Source organism: Manis pentadactyla, chromosome 10, assembly GCF_030020395.1.
Source record: "Manis pentadactyla isolate mManPen7 chromosome 10, mManPen7.hap1, whole genome shotgun sequence".
NCBI classification, from domain to species: domain Eukaryota; kingdom Metazoa; phylum Chordata; class Mammalia; order Pholidota; family Manidae; genus Manis; species Manis pentadactyla.
The window spans coordinates 64,568,205-64,590,804 of NC_080028.1; the positions used below are offsets into that span (position 1 = coordinate 64,568,205).

At 35.2% G+C, this 22,600-nt stretch overlaps 1 protein-coding gene across 1 annotated transcript in view; it reads left to right on the top strand.

Annotated features, from left to right (window-relative positions):
- TRHDE (thyrotropin releasing hormone degrading enzyme) overlaps positions 1–22,600 on the top strand; it is a 395,556-nt gene that overhangs the window by 362,697 nt on the left and 10,259 nt on the right. The window contains exons 16-17 of the mRNA XM_036930808.2: positions 18,912–19,079; positions 19,641–19,781. Of these exons, the coding sequence (XP_036786703.1) occupies positions 18,912–19,079; positions 19,641–19,781 (309 nt within the window). The remainder of the gene's footprint in view (positions 1–18,911; positions 19,080–19,640; positions 19,782–22,600) is intronic.

Genomic DNA, 22,600 nt, shown 5'->3' on the forward strand with positions numbered 1-22,600 from the left:
AGTAGCAAGAACTAAGCCCAAGACAAGGTATGAACACAAAGGGAGGGATCACTGCCTTGGAAGAATCACATTCCTGCTCATGAAGGGTGAGGAGGACGCTGCTAGGCGCACGCGGCCAGACTGGAGGCAGGGGAGACTGTGTTTGAGTACGTAGGGTGGGTGGAGGCAGCTTCCAGGCAGACAGGAGGCACTGGATTGGTGTTTAGTTTAATGAGTGCGGTAATGTTTGACTTGGGAATTTCATCAATCCATCACTTCCATAATTCCCTTAAAAATGAAACTTCATACAAAAGATGTCAGTCCACTTCAGTTTTGTTAGCTCTGCCATTTATTCATGGTAAAATAATTACATGTAGGCCTAACACTTTAAGGTACTTTTGTTATTTCCTTCCTCATTTTTATGTTCTCCTGCTTTTCTCTGTTTTGTAACTGGGTAAGTAAACGTGCTAAGTGAAACTATTTCTGTTTACGATATGCTCAGCCAGCCAGATGACATGCCCCAGCATACACAGGCAACCTCCTGCAGCCAGGGTACAGGATACTCACTGACCTCCCTGTGTGTGAAGATCAGAGGTTTGATCTGTCTTTTTTGGATGACATCTTACTAATAAGACAATAATGCAATCCTGTAGTTGGTGCTGAGTTTAACTTTCTTGAGTCAGAGAAGGGGAGGCCAAGATTTCTTTTTAAATGTGCTGGAAGCAACAGACCAGTTACCTTTGTTTGCTTGCTTTTGTTTAACTGGAATCTTAACAATCATTTAAAAAAAACAAAGGTAATATAGTGGTATACTCGTAAAATATTTCAGGAGATGCTGTGTGTATACACACACACACACACACACACACACACACATAAATCTAAAGAACATAAAAGCAGCAAGGATTTCAAATATTTGGGGTGCTGTGCCACTATGCATCCCAACCTTGATATGTTGGGGAGTGAGGTCCAATCAGTGACACTGTATTCTGGAAAATGAAATGGGTGTGAAAGTTGGTGCAGGGAAGGGTGACAGAACCAAAAAGTGCAATGAAAAGCTAGAGATGGTAGCAGCAGAGAGAAGGATTCAAGGATTACTCTGGATGATATGTTGAATGGCTGACATTCTGATCCCTGTTAAAATATCCAGATGCTACAGTGTGTTGACTTGTCATGGTGATGTCATACATAAAAACACATGAGCTACATTCAGGTCTTGTTAGGCTGTGACTTGCTGACTAAGTTCAGCAGAACACTGCATTTCAGAAGAGACAAATTGCCAAGCGTTTGGTAGAGAACAATACAAATGATAAAAAGATCCTGAAAACACGAGCTATGAGAGGAGGCTGTGAGACCTGAAAATTTCACTTCAAAGAAAAGATAATAGTCCTTTTGTATGTATCAAAAGCATAATAAAAGGGACAGAAATTCATTTCTTTAACTAATCGGTACAAATAAACGAGAAATAATTGACCTAAGCTTCACTGAGTACAGGAATATGTTATTTTTGAAGGTGATTCTTATTTGAAAATCTCTGTATTAAAACACTATTGAGACTGTACAGTTAACTACACGGAGATCATAACATGGCAATCTGGGGTTTTCTTTCAATAAATATTTTAACCTGAAATTAAGTGTGTGTCCACAGTAATACAGCCTCTTAATTTCATGATAATTATTTTTCAAATGATGTTTAAAGGTACAATTTAAAGCTTTAAACTAATGCAGAGTAATTATTTAAAGTATTTAATCTTAAAAAGTATTCAATAGATAGTGATATACATTCCCTAACATATAAATTGATAACTAGTATCATTACTTAAAAAACACCCTGAAGTGACAGAATACCTTTTACATTGTGGGAAGTCAAAAATGTTTATTGAATTGAAATAAAATGTAAATTCATTTTGAAATCAGAAAAATTAAGGTCATTTCATAATAAAAATTATAAGTAGAGAAATATCTTGGGAGCTTTGCAGCATGCATAATACATAAGCTTCACTACTTGTGCAATTATAATGTTACTAACATTATTGTCTTTAATGATGATAATCATAATGAAAAATATGTTTGCTAAGTATTTATTACATTTCAGGCATTGGGTTAAGTGCTTTTCATGTATCATCTCACCGTTTTTATTTTCATTTTTACATAAGACAAATCCAAAACTCACAAAAGTTACATAATTTGCCAAGATTATATAACAATAGGTGGTGGATCTGGGTTTCCACCCCCAGACTGCCCACCTTCTAGCCCAACTGCATGTGATCCTGTAAGGTATATCAAATTACCATATATCAGTAACATAAGTTTGTTTAAAAAATTATTATAAAAACAAAGCAAATTAAAAAAAATTCCAACAGGACTTAAGTACTCTCTGCCATGCATATAAGCAATAGTTTTCATGCAGGCTGTGCTACGTGGCTTATGCCCATGGTTCTCAAATCCAACTGTGCCTAAGAATCACTGGGGGGACTTGTTTAACTGTTTGCTGGGCCCCACCCCCAGAATGTGAAGGTTTAAACCAGTACATAGTAAAGATTTAAAATATTTTAAAGATTCAGTAGGTGGAATGGGGCCCAAGAATTTGTGTTTACAGTTCCCAGGTAATGCTGACACTGTGGTCCAGGGACCACACTTCGGGAACCACTGGTTTAGGGAAAGCCTACTGGCCTTCAGTCAGAGACACCAGTGATCAAATTGCAGCTGTTTTACCAAATGACCTTGGGAAAATCACTTGGTTTCATCATCTGAAAAAGGCCAATATTATTAACAAAAGAAGTTGTGAGTGTTATGTAAATAAAAGAATGCCTATGTAATAGCTTGCTTGTATAGAAAATCATAAAACAATCACTTTGGAATTGTCTCCTATTATGTTTTGACCACCCTTGTGTATGGGTGTTGTGAATTTTAAGGGGGAAGTAGGAACAGCATAGAACATTTACAGAGTGCCTTCAATAATAGACCTACTCTTTGTAAGCTTTGAGGATGTAAGGATGAACCCTGTAACATAAAATGCAAAACAAAATATTGCCATATTGCCATAGAGTTTCCTGGTTAGGAGCAGGAGGATATTTGCTCTTTATTCCTGTGTTGGGCTCCGGGTAAATATTACTTTTTCCTCCCTCCCCTTCATCAGCTGCTATTTATGGCACATGGCCCTCCAGCAGCCATAGCTCATTTTATCTCACAGTGAAAAGAGGCCCTTTCCTTTGTGTCTGCTGTCTGTCTATCAATGTTTGCTTTTCCTACATAAGAATATAAAGGTGAAAGGACAAAAGGCTCTTTCCATTACAGTTTATATATGTGTGGTTCAGAAACCTCATGTTTTCTTCCCCTAAAACATAGATACTAACTTATTGTCCATGTTTCCAAGTTGTCCAAATTCCATGGTCCTGTTGCCTCTGTTCTTTACACTGCTTTTTGTATTCTTTTTACTGTAAGTTGGCCTACTACAAATTTTCATAGGCTGAAATTATGCCACCTAGATCTGCCATTTTAGTGCTCATTTACCAGCATAGGCGTTTTGCAGACAGTTGAACACAGCAGGGAGTCTGTATGGAGTAATGGAAAGGACAGGGTTGTCCAAATTAGGTTTGCTCCTACTTTGTCATTAGACAGCTGTGGCTTCAGACAAGCCAGTTAACTTCTTCAAATCTCAACCTTGTTTCTAAAGTGAGGGTATTGCCCCCAAATCTGCCATGCCTACATCAGCTCTCATAGTCCAAAATTTCATGCTTGTTGTGCACGAACATACATCACACAGTTTCCTCACAATTTGTCCACTATTGTATCTGTTTTGATTTTACAATTAAAGGGTATATATTCATTTATTCATGTATACAGTAAGTATATATCAAGCAGCTATAATGTGTTGGGCACTGTGCTAGACATTCTTGGAAGGCAGCATTCCTTCCTTCCACTAATGCCGGCTCCTGGTTCTTGGCTGGCATTGAGAAGGTGTGGTTCATGCCCTTACAACACCCCAAAGATTAATGGCATGGGCTGGGAGAGGGTATAGGAGGGAGACAGGAGCTTTTCAAAATAATCATGCAAATGTAAAAATGGAACTCAGTTATTTGCAACTGAGCAGAAAGCTGTGGTTGTCTGAGACAGTTACATGGGAATGTGACCAAATCAGCGATTTCAAGGGAAAACTTCCAGCCATGAGAGCAGGTGGTGGACATGAAGAGAAGCAGATGTATTTGAACATGATTGAAGAAGAGTAATATTAGTTAATGATTGTTTGGATATAAAGGGTAAGAGGAAGGAAAGCCTTAATGACAATTCATTAGAATAATCCATTAGGGCTCAAACCTTATGGCTATGAATTGCCTAAAACAACACTTTTAAAGTCTATATCCCAAATGTCCATCATACATTTAGGTAATTGCAAATATTTAACTTCCAGCATACTGTAAACAGACATTTTTTTCAATAAAATTCCTTCAAGATCTCTAAATGTATCCAGTGGAATCAAAACACTGTAGCTATTTTATACAGACCATTAGCCATTTAAAAATATGATTATGTTCTTATAAAATAGTCATAAATTTTATATTATTCTTTTCTTCTTCCCCAAACTGTATCCTAATAGAATATACTTCTACTTGAAAATCATTTTTAGATCACCATATCATACTTTTCTGTAATAAAAAATACACAACACATACAGACACACACATTTTTTCCACTTCATAAAATCCAGTTAATATTTTCTTTCTAAGTTGAGTTTTCATTACATTTGTTATTTGTAAATATATTGGTTAACACAAATACATTGCAAACATTGATAAACAAAACATAAAAATTAAAAAATGTCAAATATAAAAGTAAAAGTAAATTGGCCTTTTTCCCAATTAATTTACATATTCACAGGTATTACTCACTGCTTAAGTAAGAGAAGTTTTACCATCAATTCTGTTCATGTTTTTATTTTAAAGTGCTAAGAATACATGAAAATAAATAGGTGGGAATGGAAGGTGTTTTGCAGCAATGTAACACAATTCTTCAAAATCTTTCCATGTTTTGTGCCAAAAATCACATAGTCATCTGTCACCAAAATTTTAAATTACCACCTGACAACTTGATTAGGCTCTTCTTCAAATTTTGTGGAAGCTCAGAATTTTAAAAATTTGAAAACTCATTTTCTAGATATCAATGCCAATATTTATAAATTTCTTTTTATTCAGTGCTGCAGTAAAATGCACCTTCTAAAGCTTCAAGATGAGTAAATAAATATGCCTTTCTGCTGGAAAGTGAGAGAAAGTAGGAGTACGGTTTTTGTAAGAGAGAAGTAACTATGTGAAAGTTTAGAATGGAGAATTTGATTGCCATGATATTATCCATATTCATAGGTACCCCTGAAAAGTCTTCCCTTACCCCAGAGGTATGAACACCTCATTTTGAAGACTGGTGTGTCAGGATATGGATAGAAATGAAAAGAATGAGAGGCAGATAAAATGCCTTAAGGGAGAGAATATAACAAGGAGAGGGTTCCAGGCTAAGAAATGAGAAATCACATTGAATGGATATATTCAGTAGAACATTGAATAATCCAGACACAAATTGTGGCCCTTGAAACATTATTTACAGTATGTTCTAAAAGTCGTTTTATTTCCTCTACCAATTTTCATATATTTTTCATTTATTATTAATCCCTTCCACTATAAATCCAAATAATTTTATCTACCTATTTAAAGATATAGCTCTAGTTATAGATAGAGAGAAGTAAAAAATGGTATATAATCTAAGAATTTATGTCTGGAATTTATTCTTTAGGTGTCTTCAGGAATGTTACAGAATTCTTAATTTTACTTTGACTCATTCCCCATTAAAAATACAACTACTTGCACTCTTTTGAATTATAAAATAGGTGGTGTAAGATAAATTCTAGCCAAAATAAGCAGGCAAAGAGAGGCAACAAAGGGCCAGGTAGTTTATTTGAATGCAAACACCCGGGAGAGATTTCCCCAGTCTACAGAAATAGAGGCTGGGGAATTCGTGCGCGTAAGCAGACAGGCAGCGAGTTTTTAAGGAAGGTAGAGGGAGGCAGAGCTTAGATTTACAGCGGTGCGAGGATTGGCTAACGTAAGGTACATTTTTCAGGTTGGGAGGGGGCAGCAGCCGGGACCTTTGACACGTCATCAGGGTCGGACGTGTTTGCTCCTCCCGTCAGTGCTCTCAGCCTTACAGGTGGTTTATATCTTCTTTTCAAAATTGTTTTCATGATTTTCCCACATATTTAAATATTTTACTCAAAGCATTATTTTTCTACATTAGTCAATATTGCTTTTACAAGTCAAGTTATGAACACTTTACCTCCTATTAATACCTGGCATAGAAACTGCTTTTTTTCATTAGACTATCAGAAATCATTTAACTTTTGATTTCTAAGAATTTAAGAAGGATGCTCTAAAGGTTAGTTATATTTTCAGTGGATTATGTTAAGTAGCTTTAAACTGATTGACAGGTATTTTTAGTTGTTCACATTTTTACTTGTATGTGAGGTCATACAGAACCCTATCCTATAATTCATTTGGCTATTCCATACTGTGCACAGTTGCAAGACTGTTAATACAGAACCTTATGCACACTGCTTGAAACGTCCTTTCTAAGAGACCCATTGAGGTGAGGGAGTAGAGTAAAGCACTTATTTTACTGTTTGCAATGCAGATTTATACAGTACTTTGAGCTAGTTTTTTCCATCACAAAACTTGAAGGCACATATTTTTGTTTACTTTCAACATATGCTTGGATAAAATCCTTAAGAGATCATCACCTTTCTGTCTCTGAACTTTATACTTCAGTAGTTATGGGCAGACACCTCATTATGAACTATTATCTGCTTAACTCCAGCATACAGACTTAGCAATTACTCATGAAAATTTTTAAAGCAGAAAGTTGTCTGAGAACATCTGGAATAATTTACACTTAGCATCAAAATAATCACCATCGTTGCATCTTATTATCAGTTTATCCTTCTGTAGTTCTTTAAAGCTAAGACATAAGATACTTAATATGCGGCATCCCTTATTGGACGGATCAGTGTCACTGGGCCACCTTTCGGTAATGAGATATCTGGTTATTAGTCACGTGGTTTTTCTAAAATAATATATTGCACACTTCTTCCATAGTAATAAGTCTACATTAATATAATTAATTCAGACTTTACAGTACGTGATTCATGTACCAAATATACCTTGAGCCTCTGCTACGTCCCAGGCAATGTGCTAAAAGGCACCTGGGACCCAATGACGAGCAAAAGGACACAGTTTCTGTCTTCCTGAAACTTAAAGTCCAAAGGGGTAAATTGATACTAAGCAGATACCATGCAAATACTACAAGATTTCAACTATCTTGAGAACCCAGAGAGGAGATTTACAAGGAAAGGACAGTTACACCTGTTGGTGAGGCGACATCTCTGCAGAGTGACAACTGATCTGAGGCCTACAGGAAAGGAACACATTCACTAGGCCAAGAAGGAAAGGAGATACTCAGTGGAAGGAACAGTGTATAACAATGGCCATCCTTAGCAACATAATTTTTCAAGATTAAAGTCTGGGTACTTTCAGAAAGTTTAGCTGATTGAGCAGAATTGGTCCTGACCCAAGAACATCTTCTTAAAGTTTTGTAGCTCTTTTCTCAGGTAATCAGTTTGTTTTATTTTTATTTGCTGAGAAGAGCAAAAATCCCATTTAATTGATGATGTTCCTTCATCAACAGTTTAGGAGATCTCTCTTAGAGGTATTTTAGAAAAGCTATGTGGAAGAAAAAGAATATATGAAATACAGTGAGTGTGCTTGCTATCTGAGTTATTCCTGTTGTGAATTCCTTCGTTAAACTGAAAATCTTTTTCCTATCCAGTAATCACTACCTGGCTTAACCATTTGTATAAGTAGAGGTCATATATGAAGATTCGTTAAGTAGTGGCTGCACCTGAATATAGATGAGGACTTTATTCTCTCTTTCCCCTAAGCCTCTCTGTAATCACACTGAAAGTACCACTTTTCCTCACTAGTTGGGGAATTCAGTACATGCTAGCTCAGTTCAGTCCATCATGGGATAAATATTTGACTGCATGACCTACTTGAGGGACTAACTAATCTGGATGTATTTTTAATTTACTCTTTGGTGTAGTAGTGACTTTAATTGCCTCGAGAGCTAATATAACTCCAGTAAGTGCATTATTTCTATTCATTTTCTTACATTCACATTTAGTTTGTAATCTAAATGCATTAACGATTTTATATTCTAGTTTAAAATGCAGAAATAATCATGCACTTGTTTTCCTTTTCACAACACTTTTGGCTTTTTCCTGACATTTTACTTTTTTAAAAATTATATTACTACGCCATGCACAGAGGCAAATAGTCAATATTATTTTTTCAAGGTATTTTAATTTTTACAGAAGTAAGCTTTTGAAGGTGACTGGATTTAATTTAACTTTTTTTTCTTTTAGGTATAATTGGTTTTTCCCCTATTTCTGCCAATAGTAATTTTCCTATTATGCTAGTATTGTTTGCCTAATATTATACCAATTTCAGGCATAACACTATTGCACTTTTGTGTCATCAATCAAGAGATATGCCTATTGATTAGTTACAGAATAGCTCTATTTTAATCATCTGTTTATCACAGTACTAGGGCTAAGTAAATATGGATTTACATGGGCAACCCGGGGGGCGATGCTGATTAAACTTAGGATAGCAATCATGTTTATTTACTAAACCATAGCTGAAGCACCAACAAAAAATATTTGCAGCATCCAGAACATTTTTACTTACCCACAGAAAGTAGATTGTACTGATGGGTTCATATTCATTGACTGTAAGGTGTGTTGCAAATGCTACTACTCACAATAAAGAAGAAATGTCCTCCACGTTTCCCCCAAATAATAAAAACAATGGATTAGCACCAAGAAGATTCCTTCTGAAACATCAGTATTTCCTTTTTGTTTATTTTTCCCCCCTTGTGATGAAGACTTAGGACTGATTTTGTACATATAATCAATTCTATCTCAAAATGAAAAGGAAAACAGGTCATATTAGTCTTCTTTCTAATGATAGCCTAATAACATTTATTTAGCATTATGATAATGTTGATTAAAAATGTTCCATAACATCAAATACTGTTTGTTTATAATATTAAATATTATATATGTATATATGTGTATATATATATATATACATACACACATATGTGTGTGTGTGTGAGTGTATATATATATATATATATATAAAGCTCTTAAAATAACTGGAAGTGAGCAAGAGCTTTGATGACTTGTAATTTCTTGGCAATAACCAGAAAAATATAAGCACAGGTACCTACTGTCATGGATTGAACAGTGGCCTCTAAAAGTTATGTCCAAACCCTAAACTCTGCGAATGTGACCTTATCTGTAGTAGGCTTTTTGCAGACATAATTGAAAGAAGGGTTTTGAGATGACATTTCATGTATTTTGGGTGAGCCCTAATAGTGTGACAAGTGTCCTTATGAGAGAGCAAACATATGCCACATACACAGAGGGACACAGGGAAATCTGCGTGGAGACAGGGAACAATTGAGGTCATTCATTTGTAAGCCACAGAATCCCGAAGATTGCCGGAGCCCCCAGAACCTAGGAAAGAGCATGCAACAGATTCTTCAGAGCCTCAGAAGAAAGCAGCTGTTCATTCAGGACTTCTGGCCATAAGAATAGTGAGAGAACAAATTTCTATTATTTAAAACTGTAAAGTTCGTGGTTATTTGTTATGGCAGTCCTAACAAACCAATACACACACCTTTAACCTCTGCCTTATATTCAAAATTTGGTTTATTGTCAACATTTTGGGTTTTGTTTTTTTTTGGTTCGATGGACTATCAAGGAGTACTGCACATAGCAAGTTAAACTCTTAACTCAATCACTTCATCCTACTCTTCTTTCAGCTTTCTATCAAGAAATGGAGGGATAAGAGAAGATATGGAGAAGGTAGCTTCTTCTTATTCCTCACAAAATTCAGACAAAATCATTTTCATCAGTCCTCCTACTATTACTTTTTTGTGTTGGAAAAGAAAATACAGGTGTCGTCTGTGGCATGAAGAGAGAGTAGTATACAGAGACACCCCTAGAATTCACAGCAGGGAACCCATCCTCGATTTGCAGGATCCCTTCACTTCTAAATATTTAGAAGGAAGTCTCCTTTCTTTTTTTTCTAGACTTGAGACTATTAATGGCTTTCTAATGACTGAATGACTATTAAAAAAGTCAAATAGAAAAACATTGAAGCGACTTATTTTATCCAGAACAGTATGGCTCAGACTTTAATTGGCACTATTTTTTCATTCTTTTCTTACATGTGCAGAGCTGTAACCAGTACCTGTCAGTGACATGTATATATGTGTGTTTACATTTCAGTTATTTCACAAAACCATACTATTTTTGCCAACTTTTTAAAAGTATGTGTTTTCCTGTTACAAGTGCCTTCCAATGCAAAATAATGACTTTTAGCTTATTTTTTTAACTTTTTCATCCACTTTTATAATGGTTAACATGCTCCTTTTCTCCAGAACCCAGATTATTTCTTTTTCAGTAATTTTCTATTGTCATATATAATGGAAACTGATTTCTTCCCAACTATTTTTAACTATCAACTGAATTATAACACTTAATAATACCTATCCTTTTTCCTTAAAACACATACATGTGTATGAATTTTATCCCAGATTTCACAGGAGGGTCAATGTATATTTCAGTGAAGCCATAGAACATGGAGGGTTTGATAGGAATAAAAATACTTCTCTATTTTTAAAAGTAGAGCCTTTTCTTGTGTAATGAATCTATCTATTAAAACTCTGACAACCAGCAGAATTGTTGTTGGTTGATGTGCGTGCACACACACACACACACACACACACACACAGTAAAATTTACTTTGGCCAAAGTAAAATCTATTTTTAGTTGGGGGCCTTTCAAGGGAGAAAAAAATACATTACATATTGCATAGTGGTTATGCCTAAAAATTAACTAAATTGCCATAGTTGATTCTTCCCAGGCTGGAGAATCAGCCTGTTAGCCACAGTAACCTTGACAGTGCATTAGGAATGAAGGGAAATCACATTTGCACAGGCCTTTACATCTGTAGATGTAGTATTTTGATGGATACAGTAAATCTGTGTAATTTTCAACCTTTGTGTGAAGAATACAAAAGGCAGTGACTGTTGCTCTAAATTATTCCTGGGCAACCTGAATTATTTGTCAAGGTGGAGCCCAGTGTCATCCAGTGGGGTTTTCATAAACACTCAAGCCTGGGTCATGATTTGAATGAGAACAATGCGTATACAATCACTCTCATAATAATGTGCCATTTCCATCATTATCTTTCAACGTCATAGTTAACCTAACGTCCTGGTTCCTAATCACTATGATTCAGACACCGTTATACACATACACACACACACTTCATATCAGAGCAGGCACTTAGATTTATAGTGCTTTGACAGAGCTGAGTGAAGAACAAGCTTATATATTCAGGGATCAGGGTAGAGCAGATTCCTTGAGAGGAATGGATACTAGGCATGTGACTATCAGACAACAATCTCATCTTTAACACAGGCATCTATAAATAGGGCAATTTATCAGCTATTTCACAACTTCTACTACAGCTGTATACCTCTTTAAGTTTTAAATTATGTTATGCTCTTAGAGCTATTTATACTAGCAGCCTGCTGCTTACTGTTAGAGAGTGAGTCATCACAGATATCTTATTTTTTCTACTTCGTTATAAAAGAGTTTGATTTTTTTGAGTTCTTAAGGGTATAATTGATTCTAGATGTCATAAGGGTTTTGGGTTGTGAAATGTGAAATAACAGTATCCTAGGCTTTTCAGTAGAATGTTTAAAATCCAGGTCAAAGAAAAACTTTAGACAAGTGAATTCACAAATTCTCTAATAATTTGCCTTTTTCCCCTTTAACTTTTTGTAGGTCTTTGTCATCCCTGTCTTCATTACACTGAACTTTTGAGCTTCTGTACATTTCTCACTTGTGTTTTTCCTGTCTTTCTACCTTTTCTTTGATGCCTCTTCCTGTTTGTCCTCTTTAATGTTGTCAGGGTCATTTAGTTTCTATTGTTTTTGTGCTTTTGCAATTATATTTCAATAAAGAGATCTTAGAGCCTGGATACTTGGCCCTCACATCCCTCTTGCTTCCCACCTGGTCAGAATGACAGTTATTTTACATATGGTGCCTAAACATTTAAAATAAAATTTCACATATATTATTTAGCTTAAGTAAAGTGACCATCCCTTTCAAAGCACATTCATTTTAATTATAAAATCCATTTAAAAGGAGGGCAGTTATCTTAAAATATAATCTTTTGATACATTGGAATGTTGAGTTAAAATGACTCCTCACTTCCCAGCAATCTTTTTTCCTTTCATATAGAAAGAGCAGCATATGTCTCTTTGCAAATATGCACAATTAAAACATAAAGCTGCATTGAACATCATTCAAAACACAGTAATTTAAATACAGTTGGTCCAGATTTCTCAGCTCTATGTTTTGAGGTCCAAAGGACTACACAGGCTGTTTTTGAACTGCCTTATTTTTTTGTTTCCTTTGCTTTAGTATTCCCTTTTGTTGTGCTTTGGGTTCAGTGGGAATGAGCAAACGTAAGCACGTGCTCCTAGATATGGGGCAGCCCTCACTGCTGCCAGAAAGGAGCCTGGCAGACAGCACTGTGGGCGGGTCCTCCCTGCCAACCCCCTCGTCACTTCCTGCACTCGTCCCACCGGATTCTGCTCTCCCTTTGCTAGGGACCTCACAGAGATCCTAAGAACAGTACTCCTTCTGGTTGCCAGGATTTGCATAGGGATTCAGTGGCATATTTGATTGACAAGCATACCAGTAAAGGTAGGTAGGATTATAAAAGTGCATTTGATTGCAATGCCTTAAACTGGAGATGTATTGTCAGTTACAATTTTTATAATTAGTCACTTTGATGAGGTTGTCTAAAAGCTTTATTTCCGCTTTCTTTTTAGTCCAGTACTCATTTGGAAAACTAGGAATATTGTTGCCACCTCAACCTAATAATAATAGCAATAAAAATAATGAAGAGGAGGAATGCCATTACCACATATTGAGACAATTTCCTATGTCCCTTGGGCTTGGCTATGCACAGCATTTAGATAAAGCCCGTGATGAGCCCTTGATATATCCCAGGCACTGTGCCAAGCCCTGGATGAATATTTAACTCATTTAATTCTTGTAACAAACCTGTAAGGAATTATTATCTCCATTTTACAGATGAGGAAACTGACACAGGTGCAAAAAGGTCACACATTTCTCCTAAACAATTTTAAGTTTTATTCAAGAAGGCTTTGTTTGCAGCAGCCAAGGGACTAATAAATAGGGATGGCATGAGAGATGGGGGTTGGGGTCACTATGAATAGGGTCAACCTTTGTAGGTGCAAGTTGTTTTCAGCGTGGTGTTTTAAAGTCATAGGTTGTCTGTTCTGCTGAAGTGAGAGTACCACTACTTACAAGGCAGAACAAGATGGGGAGGGATGATGAGGAAGCCTCACCCAATGCTGTTTTGTAATTTAGAGGTAGAGTAGCAAACACTCTTTCAGATGAACTAATTAACTGCAAATTAATTACAAATAATTAAAAGATAAACCACCTCTATATCAGTGGCATCTGTAATACCACTGAAAGAAACAGTTACTCTGAGTCTAGTGACTTGACAATTTTTTTCATTGTCTTTGAAAATAATCAAATCCACATTTCAATGTTAATACAATTTTTAATGAAAAGAATCTTGTACTCACAGAGCAGGAAGGGACCTTAGAACTCATGTATGTCAGCCCCATCCAATTAGGATAAAACATAAAGCCCAGAGCAATGACCTGCACTTGCCAAGTCCTAGAGGCAGTTACTGGCCAAATTAGGTCTACCGAGAACCTGCTTAGATATAGATCCATATCTGTTTAAGCATCAAAATTGGTATTTTTAAATAATGTGATTTTTTTTTCCTTTGGCAAGTATAATTTTCCTCCAGGAGATACTTTAACTGTATCATCAGAATTATTTCTACATATTATTCAATAGCATTTTCCTATGTGGGAATATATTTTATGCAAATAGTAATAGAATTTTATCTTCATCAATGTAATTATACATTCACTTATTTCCAAAGTAATTGTACAAGTTATTAAATTATTAAATGTGAAACATATGAGATAAAAGAAGAAAGGCTACTTAAGCATTAGCCCCAAACCCAGAGGCAAGCATTATTAATATTCTCTTTGTTTATCCTTTCAGCCTATCTTCCTATCATAAACATTCTGTGTTTTTAAAACTTAATGCACTGGTATTGTATATGTGTTATATTCTGTCCTTAATAATATATTTCATTATATTAAATAGTGTATTTTGTCATATCATTAAATATTAATCTGATATCATTCTTAGTTGCTATTTATATCTTAACTTAAGCCAGATCTTAACTGTTATTTTAAATGAGTCCTGATTTTCTACCTTAAAAAAAAATAGTGTAGCAGAGAAAGTATTCAGGACAAAATCTTTGGAATTTTCCTCATTATTCATCTTAATTCATTAATCTACTTCATAATTTTCTATTTAATAACTAAAGTGCTTGTTTATTCAGATTTAATATCTGAGTCCCATTCCACTATCATTATTATTTAACTGAGTAAAAAATGTTTTCTAAAAGATGCATGCCTTTATTTTTCTACCTGCCTATTTTTGAACTTCTACCCCAGAACATTTAGTTTTCAGGCATTTGCTTTCAGCACTGTAAAAAAGGCTAAAACATAGCACCAAAATACAAAAGCAAATGATTTCAAAATGGTTCACTGAACTTGTATAACTTCAGAACTTTTATCATACAAGTGAACTCTGTCATGATCCTGTTTGACATGAGAATAGAATAAAAAATGCAGCACAGTTTACACTAATTAGGTAATCATTCCTGCAGTTATAGTACCCTTAAAAGATAAACACATTTCCTCTTGGCTAAGCATTACCTCATTCGTCTCGTTCGAAGGCAGCTAGGAGAAACCAACTCTGTGCTCATGGATATGATGTGTACCATATCTATAGAAAAATAAGCACAGCTTTCCTTCCCAGATGATAAAATTCCATTAAAAGATTTACTTCTGGGGCAGCAGTTAAAGAGGAATGATTGAGGGGATATTCACATTTTCATAAACAATTTCCACTTTCAAGGGAAGGGGCCCTCTCTCTCTGTGATCCTGATGCCGAGAATCTCACAGGACTCATTTGTACCGTTCATAGCTATGGGTTCTGTGGGTTTTTCAGCTCATGCTTTACACACAAATGAGCTTCTTCATTTGTTCCTAATGACTTTGGTTTATACAAAGAGATCTTAAACTGTCCCCAGAGCAATCATTTTGCTAAAATGTTATTAGAACATCTTTACAAATTTAGCAACAGAAGGGGGTTTCATTAACAATGGAAATCACTGGGAGCCAAGGCCCTTGGCAATATTAGTGCTCACCAATCTTGTTATATTTTTGATGATGAGTACTAATAGTCTCGTGAACTATACATTGATTCTTTATCTGGTACGTAAGGAAGATGAGGAATGGATGGTGTGGGAGAAGATGAAAAATCAGAGCAGTATTCTCTGGCTAATCAGCTTTGTCCTCGCTCTTTTATGAAGCCTTACGGGCCTTAAGCAATGTGTACCTCCCAGCGTCTGCTAATAAAGTCATTTCTTTCCTGAGAGTTTGGGGATTTGTGGCTGAGACTGAAGGCTATTTTTCAATGTACCATCGACAGGCTTCAGATTATATATGTAAACATATGTGTGTTTCATTTTTATAGTAATCAAATTGGATACATCTGCTATGCACAAAGGGACAGCTGCTGACAAGCCTGAAATTTGACCTGCAGTTTCTTGCAGAGCACATACAAATCATGTCATCTCTCTTGGTTTGTGGCTGCAGCTCCATACACAGAATCTGCCCCTCTTCTGGACAGTTTTGCTCTCAAAGGCCTCTTTTGCCCAGGACAACTTTTGTTGGATTACTACAGGGTTGTTTATCTGTTATTTCATCCAACATTGTATTGCTGGGTGCAATGAAGATTTCTTCTTGCTGTATGTGTGACCAGCTGGTCACACGGCAGTTCCTGAAATACACCTGGAGCCTATGTCCTTTCAGCCACCCAGAGGCTGTAGTTTAACAAGTACTTCTTCAGTGCTGGTAAACAGAATGGATCTTTGTTGGAAATCTACTCTTGCCAACGTTAAATATGTATCAAAGGTGACTTATTGACTAAAAAGTAATTTAAAAAGAGGATAGAGGAGCTATCCATGGCCAGTTTCAACATTAAGAGAATTCCAGGCTGGATGCATTGATATGACTCTGCAGCCCACTGGTTAAACCCAGGGCTTGGTGATAATATCCTCTTAAAGGATACACTATTTTTTTATTTAAAAATTTTTGGTGGATTTTACTTTCTATCAGATGGTGTTTCTTGAAGAAGAAAAGATCAAAATTCAGTGACAGTTACCTGATTATTATCACTATCAGAAACTGATGTATCTTATTTTCCTTGTCATTAGCCCTATCTGTGACAGTTAAAATAGGAAACTCCTTCATGTACAGATCATCCTGGTTCTCAACTTACACTGCAGTGCGAAATATCCTTTCTTAGAAACAGAGTTCTCTCTCCCAAAATAGTTTACATAAAGATATTATTATATAGACTAATAAAATAAGACATGTAACCTAGACCATAGTATGGCACAAAAGTGGTATTTTCTGCTTGTTGCCCCTTTAGCCAGTATCCAGAGCTTGTACTGGCCATTTATTCCTTGTTTATTCATTCATTCATTTATTTATGTATTCTTACACAGCTCAGCAACAGCTAATAGTAACTACTGGATAACAAAAAATATGGACTATAGCTACTGACTATAGCATATGACATGCAAGTTATTTCTAAGAAACATAGTTTAATATGTACTTTTTCTTTTCTTTTTTTTTTTGCCTTTTCTGTATTTCTGTATGCCTTTTCTACTTGTAAGCATTGATACTGGGAACCAGTTTCATAAGCAGTAATAAACCTGATTCGATGGGCTCTATCCCCATCATGCTCTTTGGTATATTAATAGCTTAGTGAATGTCTCTTAGAAAGTAAGCTTACGTCTAACATTAAGAAAATAAGCTCTGATTGGTCAGTTGATGATTTCAGTAGACATATTATTGACATTGTTTGCAAATGTTTATATCGATCTCTTGGCCAAAATCATGGCAATAATACAGTGTTGTGCCCTGTAGCCTGTAATATTTGGAGGAAAAGACTCCTCCTCTTTTCTAGCTGTTAAATACTTGATTTCTTAACTTTCTATTTGCAGTTAGTAAAGATGGAGGTGGCTTTGTAATCATATGCTGTATCTACAAAGATTGACACATTCTTCAAAATGTGTTGGCAAAGTTTTCCTTAGGGTTTTCAAGTGTGCCCTGTGACAAACTGGTCATAAACAGAGCGAGGAGAAAAAGGTTACCAACCATTTTGTCAGAGGACAATTGTTGGTTCTTTCTTCAAGGGGCCTCAAGGCTGTCAGGGAAGACAGAAGAAAGATGTGAAGCCCTTTGCTGGTTTCTTCTGCTGTATATATCCTTTTGTTTCTTTAAAAACAAAACAAAACAAATTAAACAAATGAACAAAATGCTTGCCTTCTAATACTACACGCACACAAAAAGCTTCACTCAGCAAGGTTAAAATAACTTTTCTTCAAACACTAATTACTTGTAGAAAGAGAAAAAAATAGTTTTAGTAATTTCTGGGAACCACAAATTTTGTACAATACTTCTAACAGATGCATATCTACTATCCTGAGACACAATCCTCAATAGCCTGATTGTAGCCAAACTTAGTGGCTTAACAAAGTAAGATGAAGGTCATCTTGCTCATAGTCATCCAGACACTTCCTCCTGTTTTCCAAATACAACTTTAGCCACCGAGGTCCTAATTTAGAGGGGATTGTTTCATCTTGTCATCCAGAGAAAGCATTTCTCATCTGCCACATTCAAATGATAAGGGAAAAGTTTTAATACTATATTACTGAATATTGTACAAAGTAGAAGTGCATTTTACCTTTTTTAATCTTGGAATGTTCTCTCAAAGAATTGTGTTTTTAAAATGTGGGGAATATACTGAATTTTAAAAGAACAAATACTTAGTAAAAGATTGCTATAGCAAAGTACACATGATAGGTTATAGCTTATATATAGCCAGGACTAGTGAAATCCCCTAGCAGCTTCCCACTGTAACATTATGTTGGAGTCAAAGTCAAAATTTAGTCTATTTTTTATAATCACTTTTATAAACATATAGATTATAAACATATAGAGAAAGAACTTTCTAGTTACTTGAAATGTACTACTTATATTTTATCTATTATTTGTATTAACAATTCTTCAGGTTCCAAAATTTGGAGAGCTGAGAAAAATAATTTTAGAAAAAAATGTCTAAGAATTTAGGAGAATATGTTTCTGTCTTATCCAATTAGTCCTTTCAACCAGCGCTTTCTCGTCATTCTTGGGAGTACCACTTCTAAGAGCAGTCTTGGGTTGATAAGTACACTAATACTGGTAGAAATGGAAAGCACTATGTTTTTACCTTTTTCATAAGCTTTTATGTTCAGATTTTTGTTCACATATAATTTCAAGAATAGAAACAAAATTTTCATTCACAACTACCTGCAAATAAAAAACATTATTTTATTAATTCAGTCACCAATATTTTTGAATATTGTTACTATATAGTATTACTCCCTTTCAGGTAAAATCTAATTAACAAAATATTTTTGAACACTTGACTGTAGTAAAGCAACATATGTCTTTATTTCAATACTATGAAGCTTTTAATTAACAGAAAATGACTATTGTTGCTTCTTTAGAATACCACTGAATGTCAGAGACATCGTCTATTGTACAGGAGTTTCACTGTTAGACGAAGATGTCTGGGAATTCATATGGATGAAATTCCACTCCACCACAGCAGTTTCTGAGAAGAAGATATTGTTGGAAGCCTTAACTTGCAGTGATGACAGGAATTTGTTAAATAGGTGGGTCAGTTAATTTTCTGAATTTATTAGTAATGAGTTTCTCTGTGTGCCTCAAAGTGTGCGGAAGTTGTTTTTATTTTCTTGAATGTGTGCTAATTACTCTAGAATATATCTTCTTACTGCTAAGGAAAACTGCCATGTTAACATGGCTAAAGCTAGTTGACTTGAAAGATATACCTTTGTTTTTAACTAATTATTTTATATATTGTATATATGTGTATATATATATATATATATATATATATAAGACAATATTTCCTTCTAAAAAGAATTTACTCTAAAGAATTAGAATTTTACTCTAAAGAATTTTAAAAGTGAATTTGCATCCTCAAACCAGAATTGTGATTTCTCCACCCACAAGTTTTTCAGAATTTAATTAACATATTAATTAAAATGCTATGAGTTTGGCCTTCCCCTTTTTATACACAGAAAATTTTCTATTTGTAAAGTCTTCATTGAGCCATTCTTTTGAAGAATATGAAAAATCATGTACTTTTTGTACTTTTACAGAAATGTTTAAGTTATTGGACTAAACATTTCCCCTCCATTCTCTCCTTAAAGGCTTCTGAATCTGTCGCTGAATTCTGAGGTGGTGCTGGATCAAGATGCAATTGATGTGATAATCCATGTAGCTCGAAATCCACATGGCCGAGACCTTGCCTGGAAATTTTTCAGAGATAAATGGAAGATATTAAATACCAGGTAGAAATTAGAAATAAGAATTTCAATCATTTATACCTGACTGAGTAAAGTTGGGCCCTTATATGTTAGAACCAAGGTCCAGGTAATAGATTTAAGAATAGTCAAGATGGGTGTTGCCACACCTGTGAAACTCAGAATTATTTTAGCAATTCTATATCATTATTTGTATATTAATGATTGATAACCATAATATATGTGGAAATGTGGGTAGTGAAAGAACTTAGAAGTGCTACTTTCATGGAAAAGCTATCAAACTGTCCAAGGTTGAAGAAATTGTATCATAAAACTCCTGTTATCATGAATGTGTTATAGAAAAAAAAAAGATCAAGAATCAGATATAGGATTTTATGACAAGAAAACTTTGATTACTTCTGTAGAATTGTTTTAAATTTCCTTTAAATGTAAATATCATTAAACCATGATATAGAGAAAGAACATTTGAATCATTGTATAATTCTTTTTGCTATAGAAGCATTCCTGAGACATCTTGTTTCATGGTGAGAATCCTTCAGCCTCAGTTTTAGAAAATATCTCATTATGTATTTAAATACATTATAATAAATGCTAATTTATTGCTCTGATAATCTCTATGGTATTTTAAAATTAAATTTATTATAGATCATGTAGATGCTGCATGTTCTCAAACTTCAGTGTCCCCAGTGAGCAGTTCTACTGTTCCAGCTCTTAAACTTATAAACTTTTTTTTTTAAAGTACACCATTATTGGTTGCCCTTATACAAAGGAGTTCAATTTGAATGGATGCAGCATATTAAAACACATTTTCATCTACAGATATTTCATTGTCTAAGAGCACTGATGTTCTTAGAAAGCATATTGGGTTCTTTGTATTTTCAGCTCAGAAACTGGAATGATTGGAAGATTATAATTTGCTTTGCTGTCATTCACATTATATAGTGAATAGTCAGATACATGGTGAAATTAATTTAAATAAGCATTTCACTTCAAAGAGTATCAAATATCTTTCAATACACAGAGTTTCTTTAGGGAGTGATTTTGTAGATCGGAGTTTAGTGGAATGCATATATAATTTTAGCCCCTACAAAAAAATGTTTGACTCCTGATTTATCTATTTTTATCTCACTGAGTGTCCATGATCTTTAATCAAGAGGTAGAAAGGTTAAGGTTTCAGCCTATCTACAGATATGGCAATGTTTATCTTGACCAATAGGATTGTCGTCTTCAACTGTTCCTACTCCTTTGTCAGTCCTTGGACATTGGAGTTCATGGGGATGCTGTCCTAGGTTCTCCTCCTTGCTCTGAAGATCTATTTTTAGTTGCCATCTACTCTTGTGGTTTCAATCATTCCAAAATCTATATCCCTGAGTCGAACATTTCACCTAAGCTTTACACTGTGATAGGTACCTGTGGAGATCCTCTACTGCGGGGTGTAGTTGCGAAGCTAAGCTCATTATTTTCCTTTTGTCTTCCTTTTCTCAGTTAAGTAACAAAGCCATTCCCCAAGTGCTCAAGCCAGACACTGGAAATCTACATATGGTTTCCCTTTCCTTTGCCAAATGTAACAATTAGGCTTAGGTAGTGTCATTTCAACAGTTCCTTAATGTTTATTGAATTCTTCCTTTCTTACCTGTGGCCATTGCCCTAGTCTCATCTCTTGCCAATACAGCCTTCTGTCTCCCTGCCTTTATAATTACACACACACACACACACACACACACACACACACACACACACACATACACACACACCTCCTTCCTTTGCCCAAGAATCTCTCTGAAAAGCAAATGTAACATTTCTCTGCTGTAAAACCTTCACTCTACTGTGCCGCAGTGAAAATATAAGCCCCTAATAAGTTCTCTGACTAACCCGTTGCCTCTATTCTGCTCTCTCCCACTTCACAATTTATATACTCTTAACATTAGTTCATAGTGGTCTGCACACACCACGTTGTTCCCTGCCTTTGTTTATGTTGGTTCTCTGCCTAAAATAACTTTCTTCCTTGATGTTCCAATTACCCTCTAATCTATAATGCCATCAGTTCAGAAGCCTTTCCCAAGTCCCCACAGCTTACGAGGCACTATTTGAACACTGTATAATGTTATTATTACCACAACAAATGGAAGTTATCTGTTTACAGTACTAGATTGTATGATGCCTTCAAGGAAAGAAGTGTGTCTTATTCATCTTTTCACAACTGTAAGCCAAGTATATAAGCAAAATGCTCTTAGAAAAATAATTATTTTCACTCCTGGACAGTAGGCAATTTCTGTAACCACATCCTTAATACTAATGATTACTTATCTCTTTATTGAATGTCTATTAATTACATTTTATTTACTTAATTTTTTCCATGAAGTAGTTCAATGTTATAATTCATGATGGTCATCATTTTAGCTGCCTCATTTTACAGATGAAGAAACTGAGGCTCCAAAAGCTAAATTACTTGAGGTCCCTCAAGGTTGGGCAGCATAAGAAAACGTCTTGTAACAGTTGTTGGACCTTTGCTTCTAAAAACTCAATCTTATTTTGGGTGTACTTTTCATCGTTCTGAGAATAGGATAACCCATGATAGGTATGCTTAGCACAGTAGAGACAAATCAACAAAATGAGAAAGCTTTCCAACTCACTGACCCAAATTGTTCCTTGTCTTGGGTCATGAGTCAAGTAATTCATGCTTGTGGTACAAGGATTATGCAATCCAAATGAACTTGATGTTTTAATGCCCACATGAAAAAGAATGCTCACACTTTGGGGAACCTTTTGAGAAACTTGACTCAGTTTCTAAGCATGAAAAAGAGGAATGCCACTATCAGTTATGGCTGATCAGACCAAAGGATCCC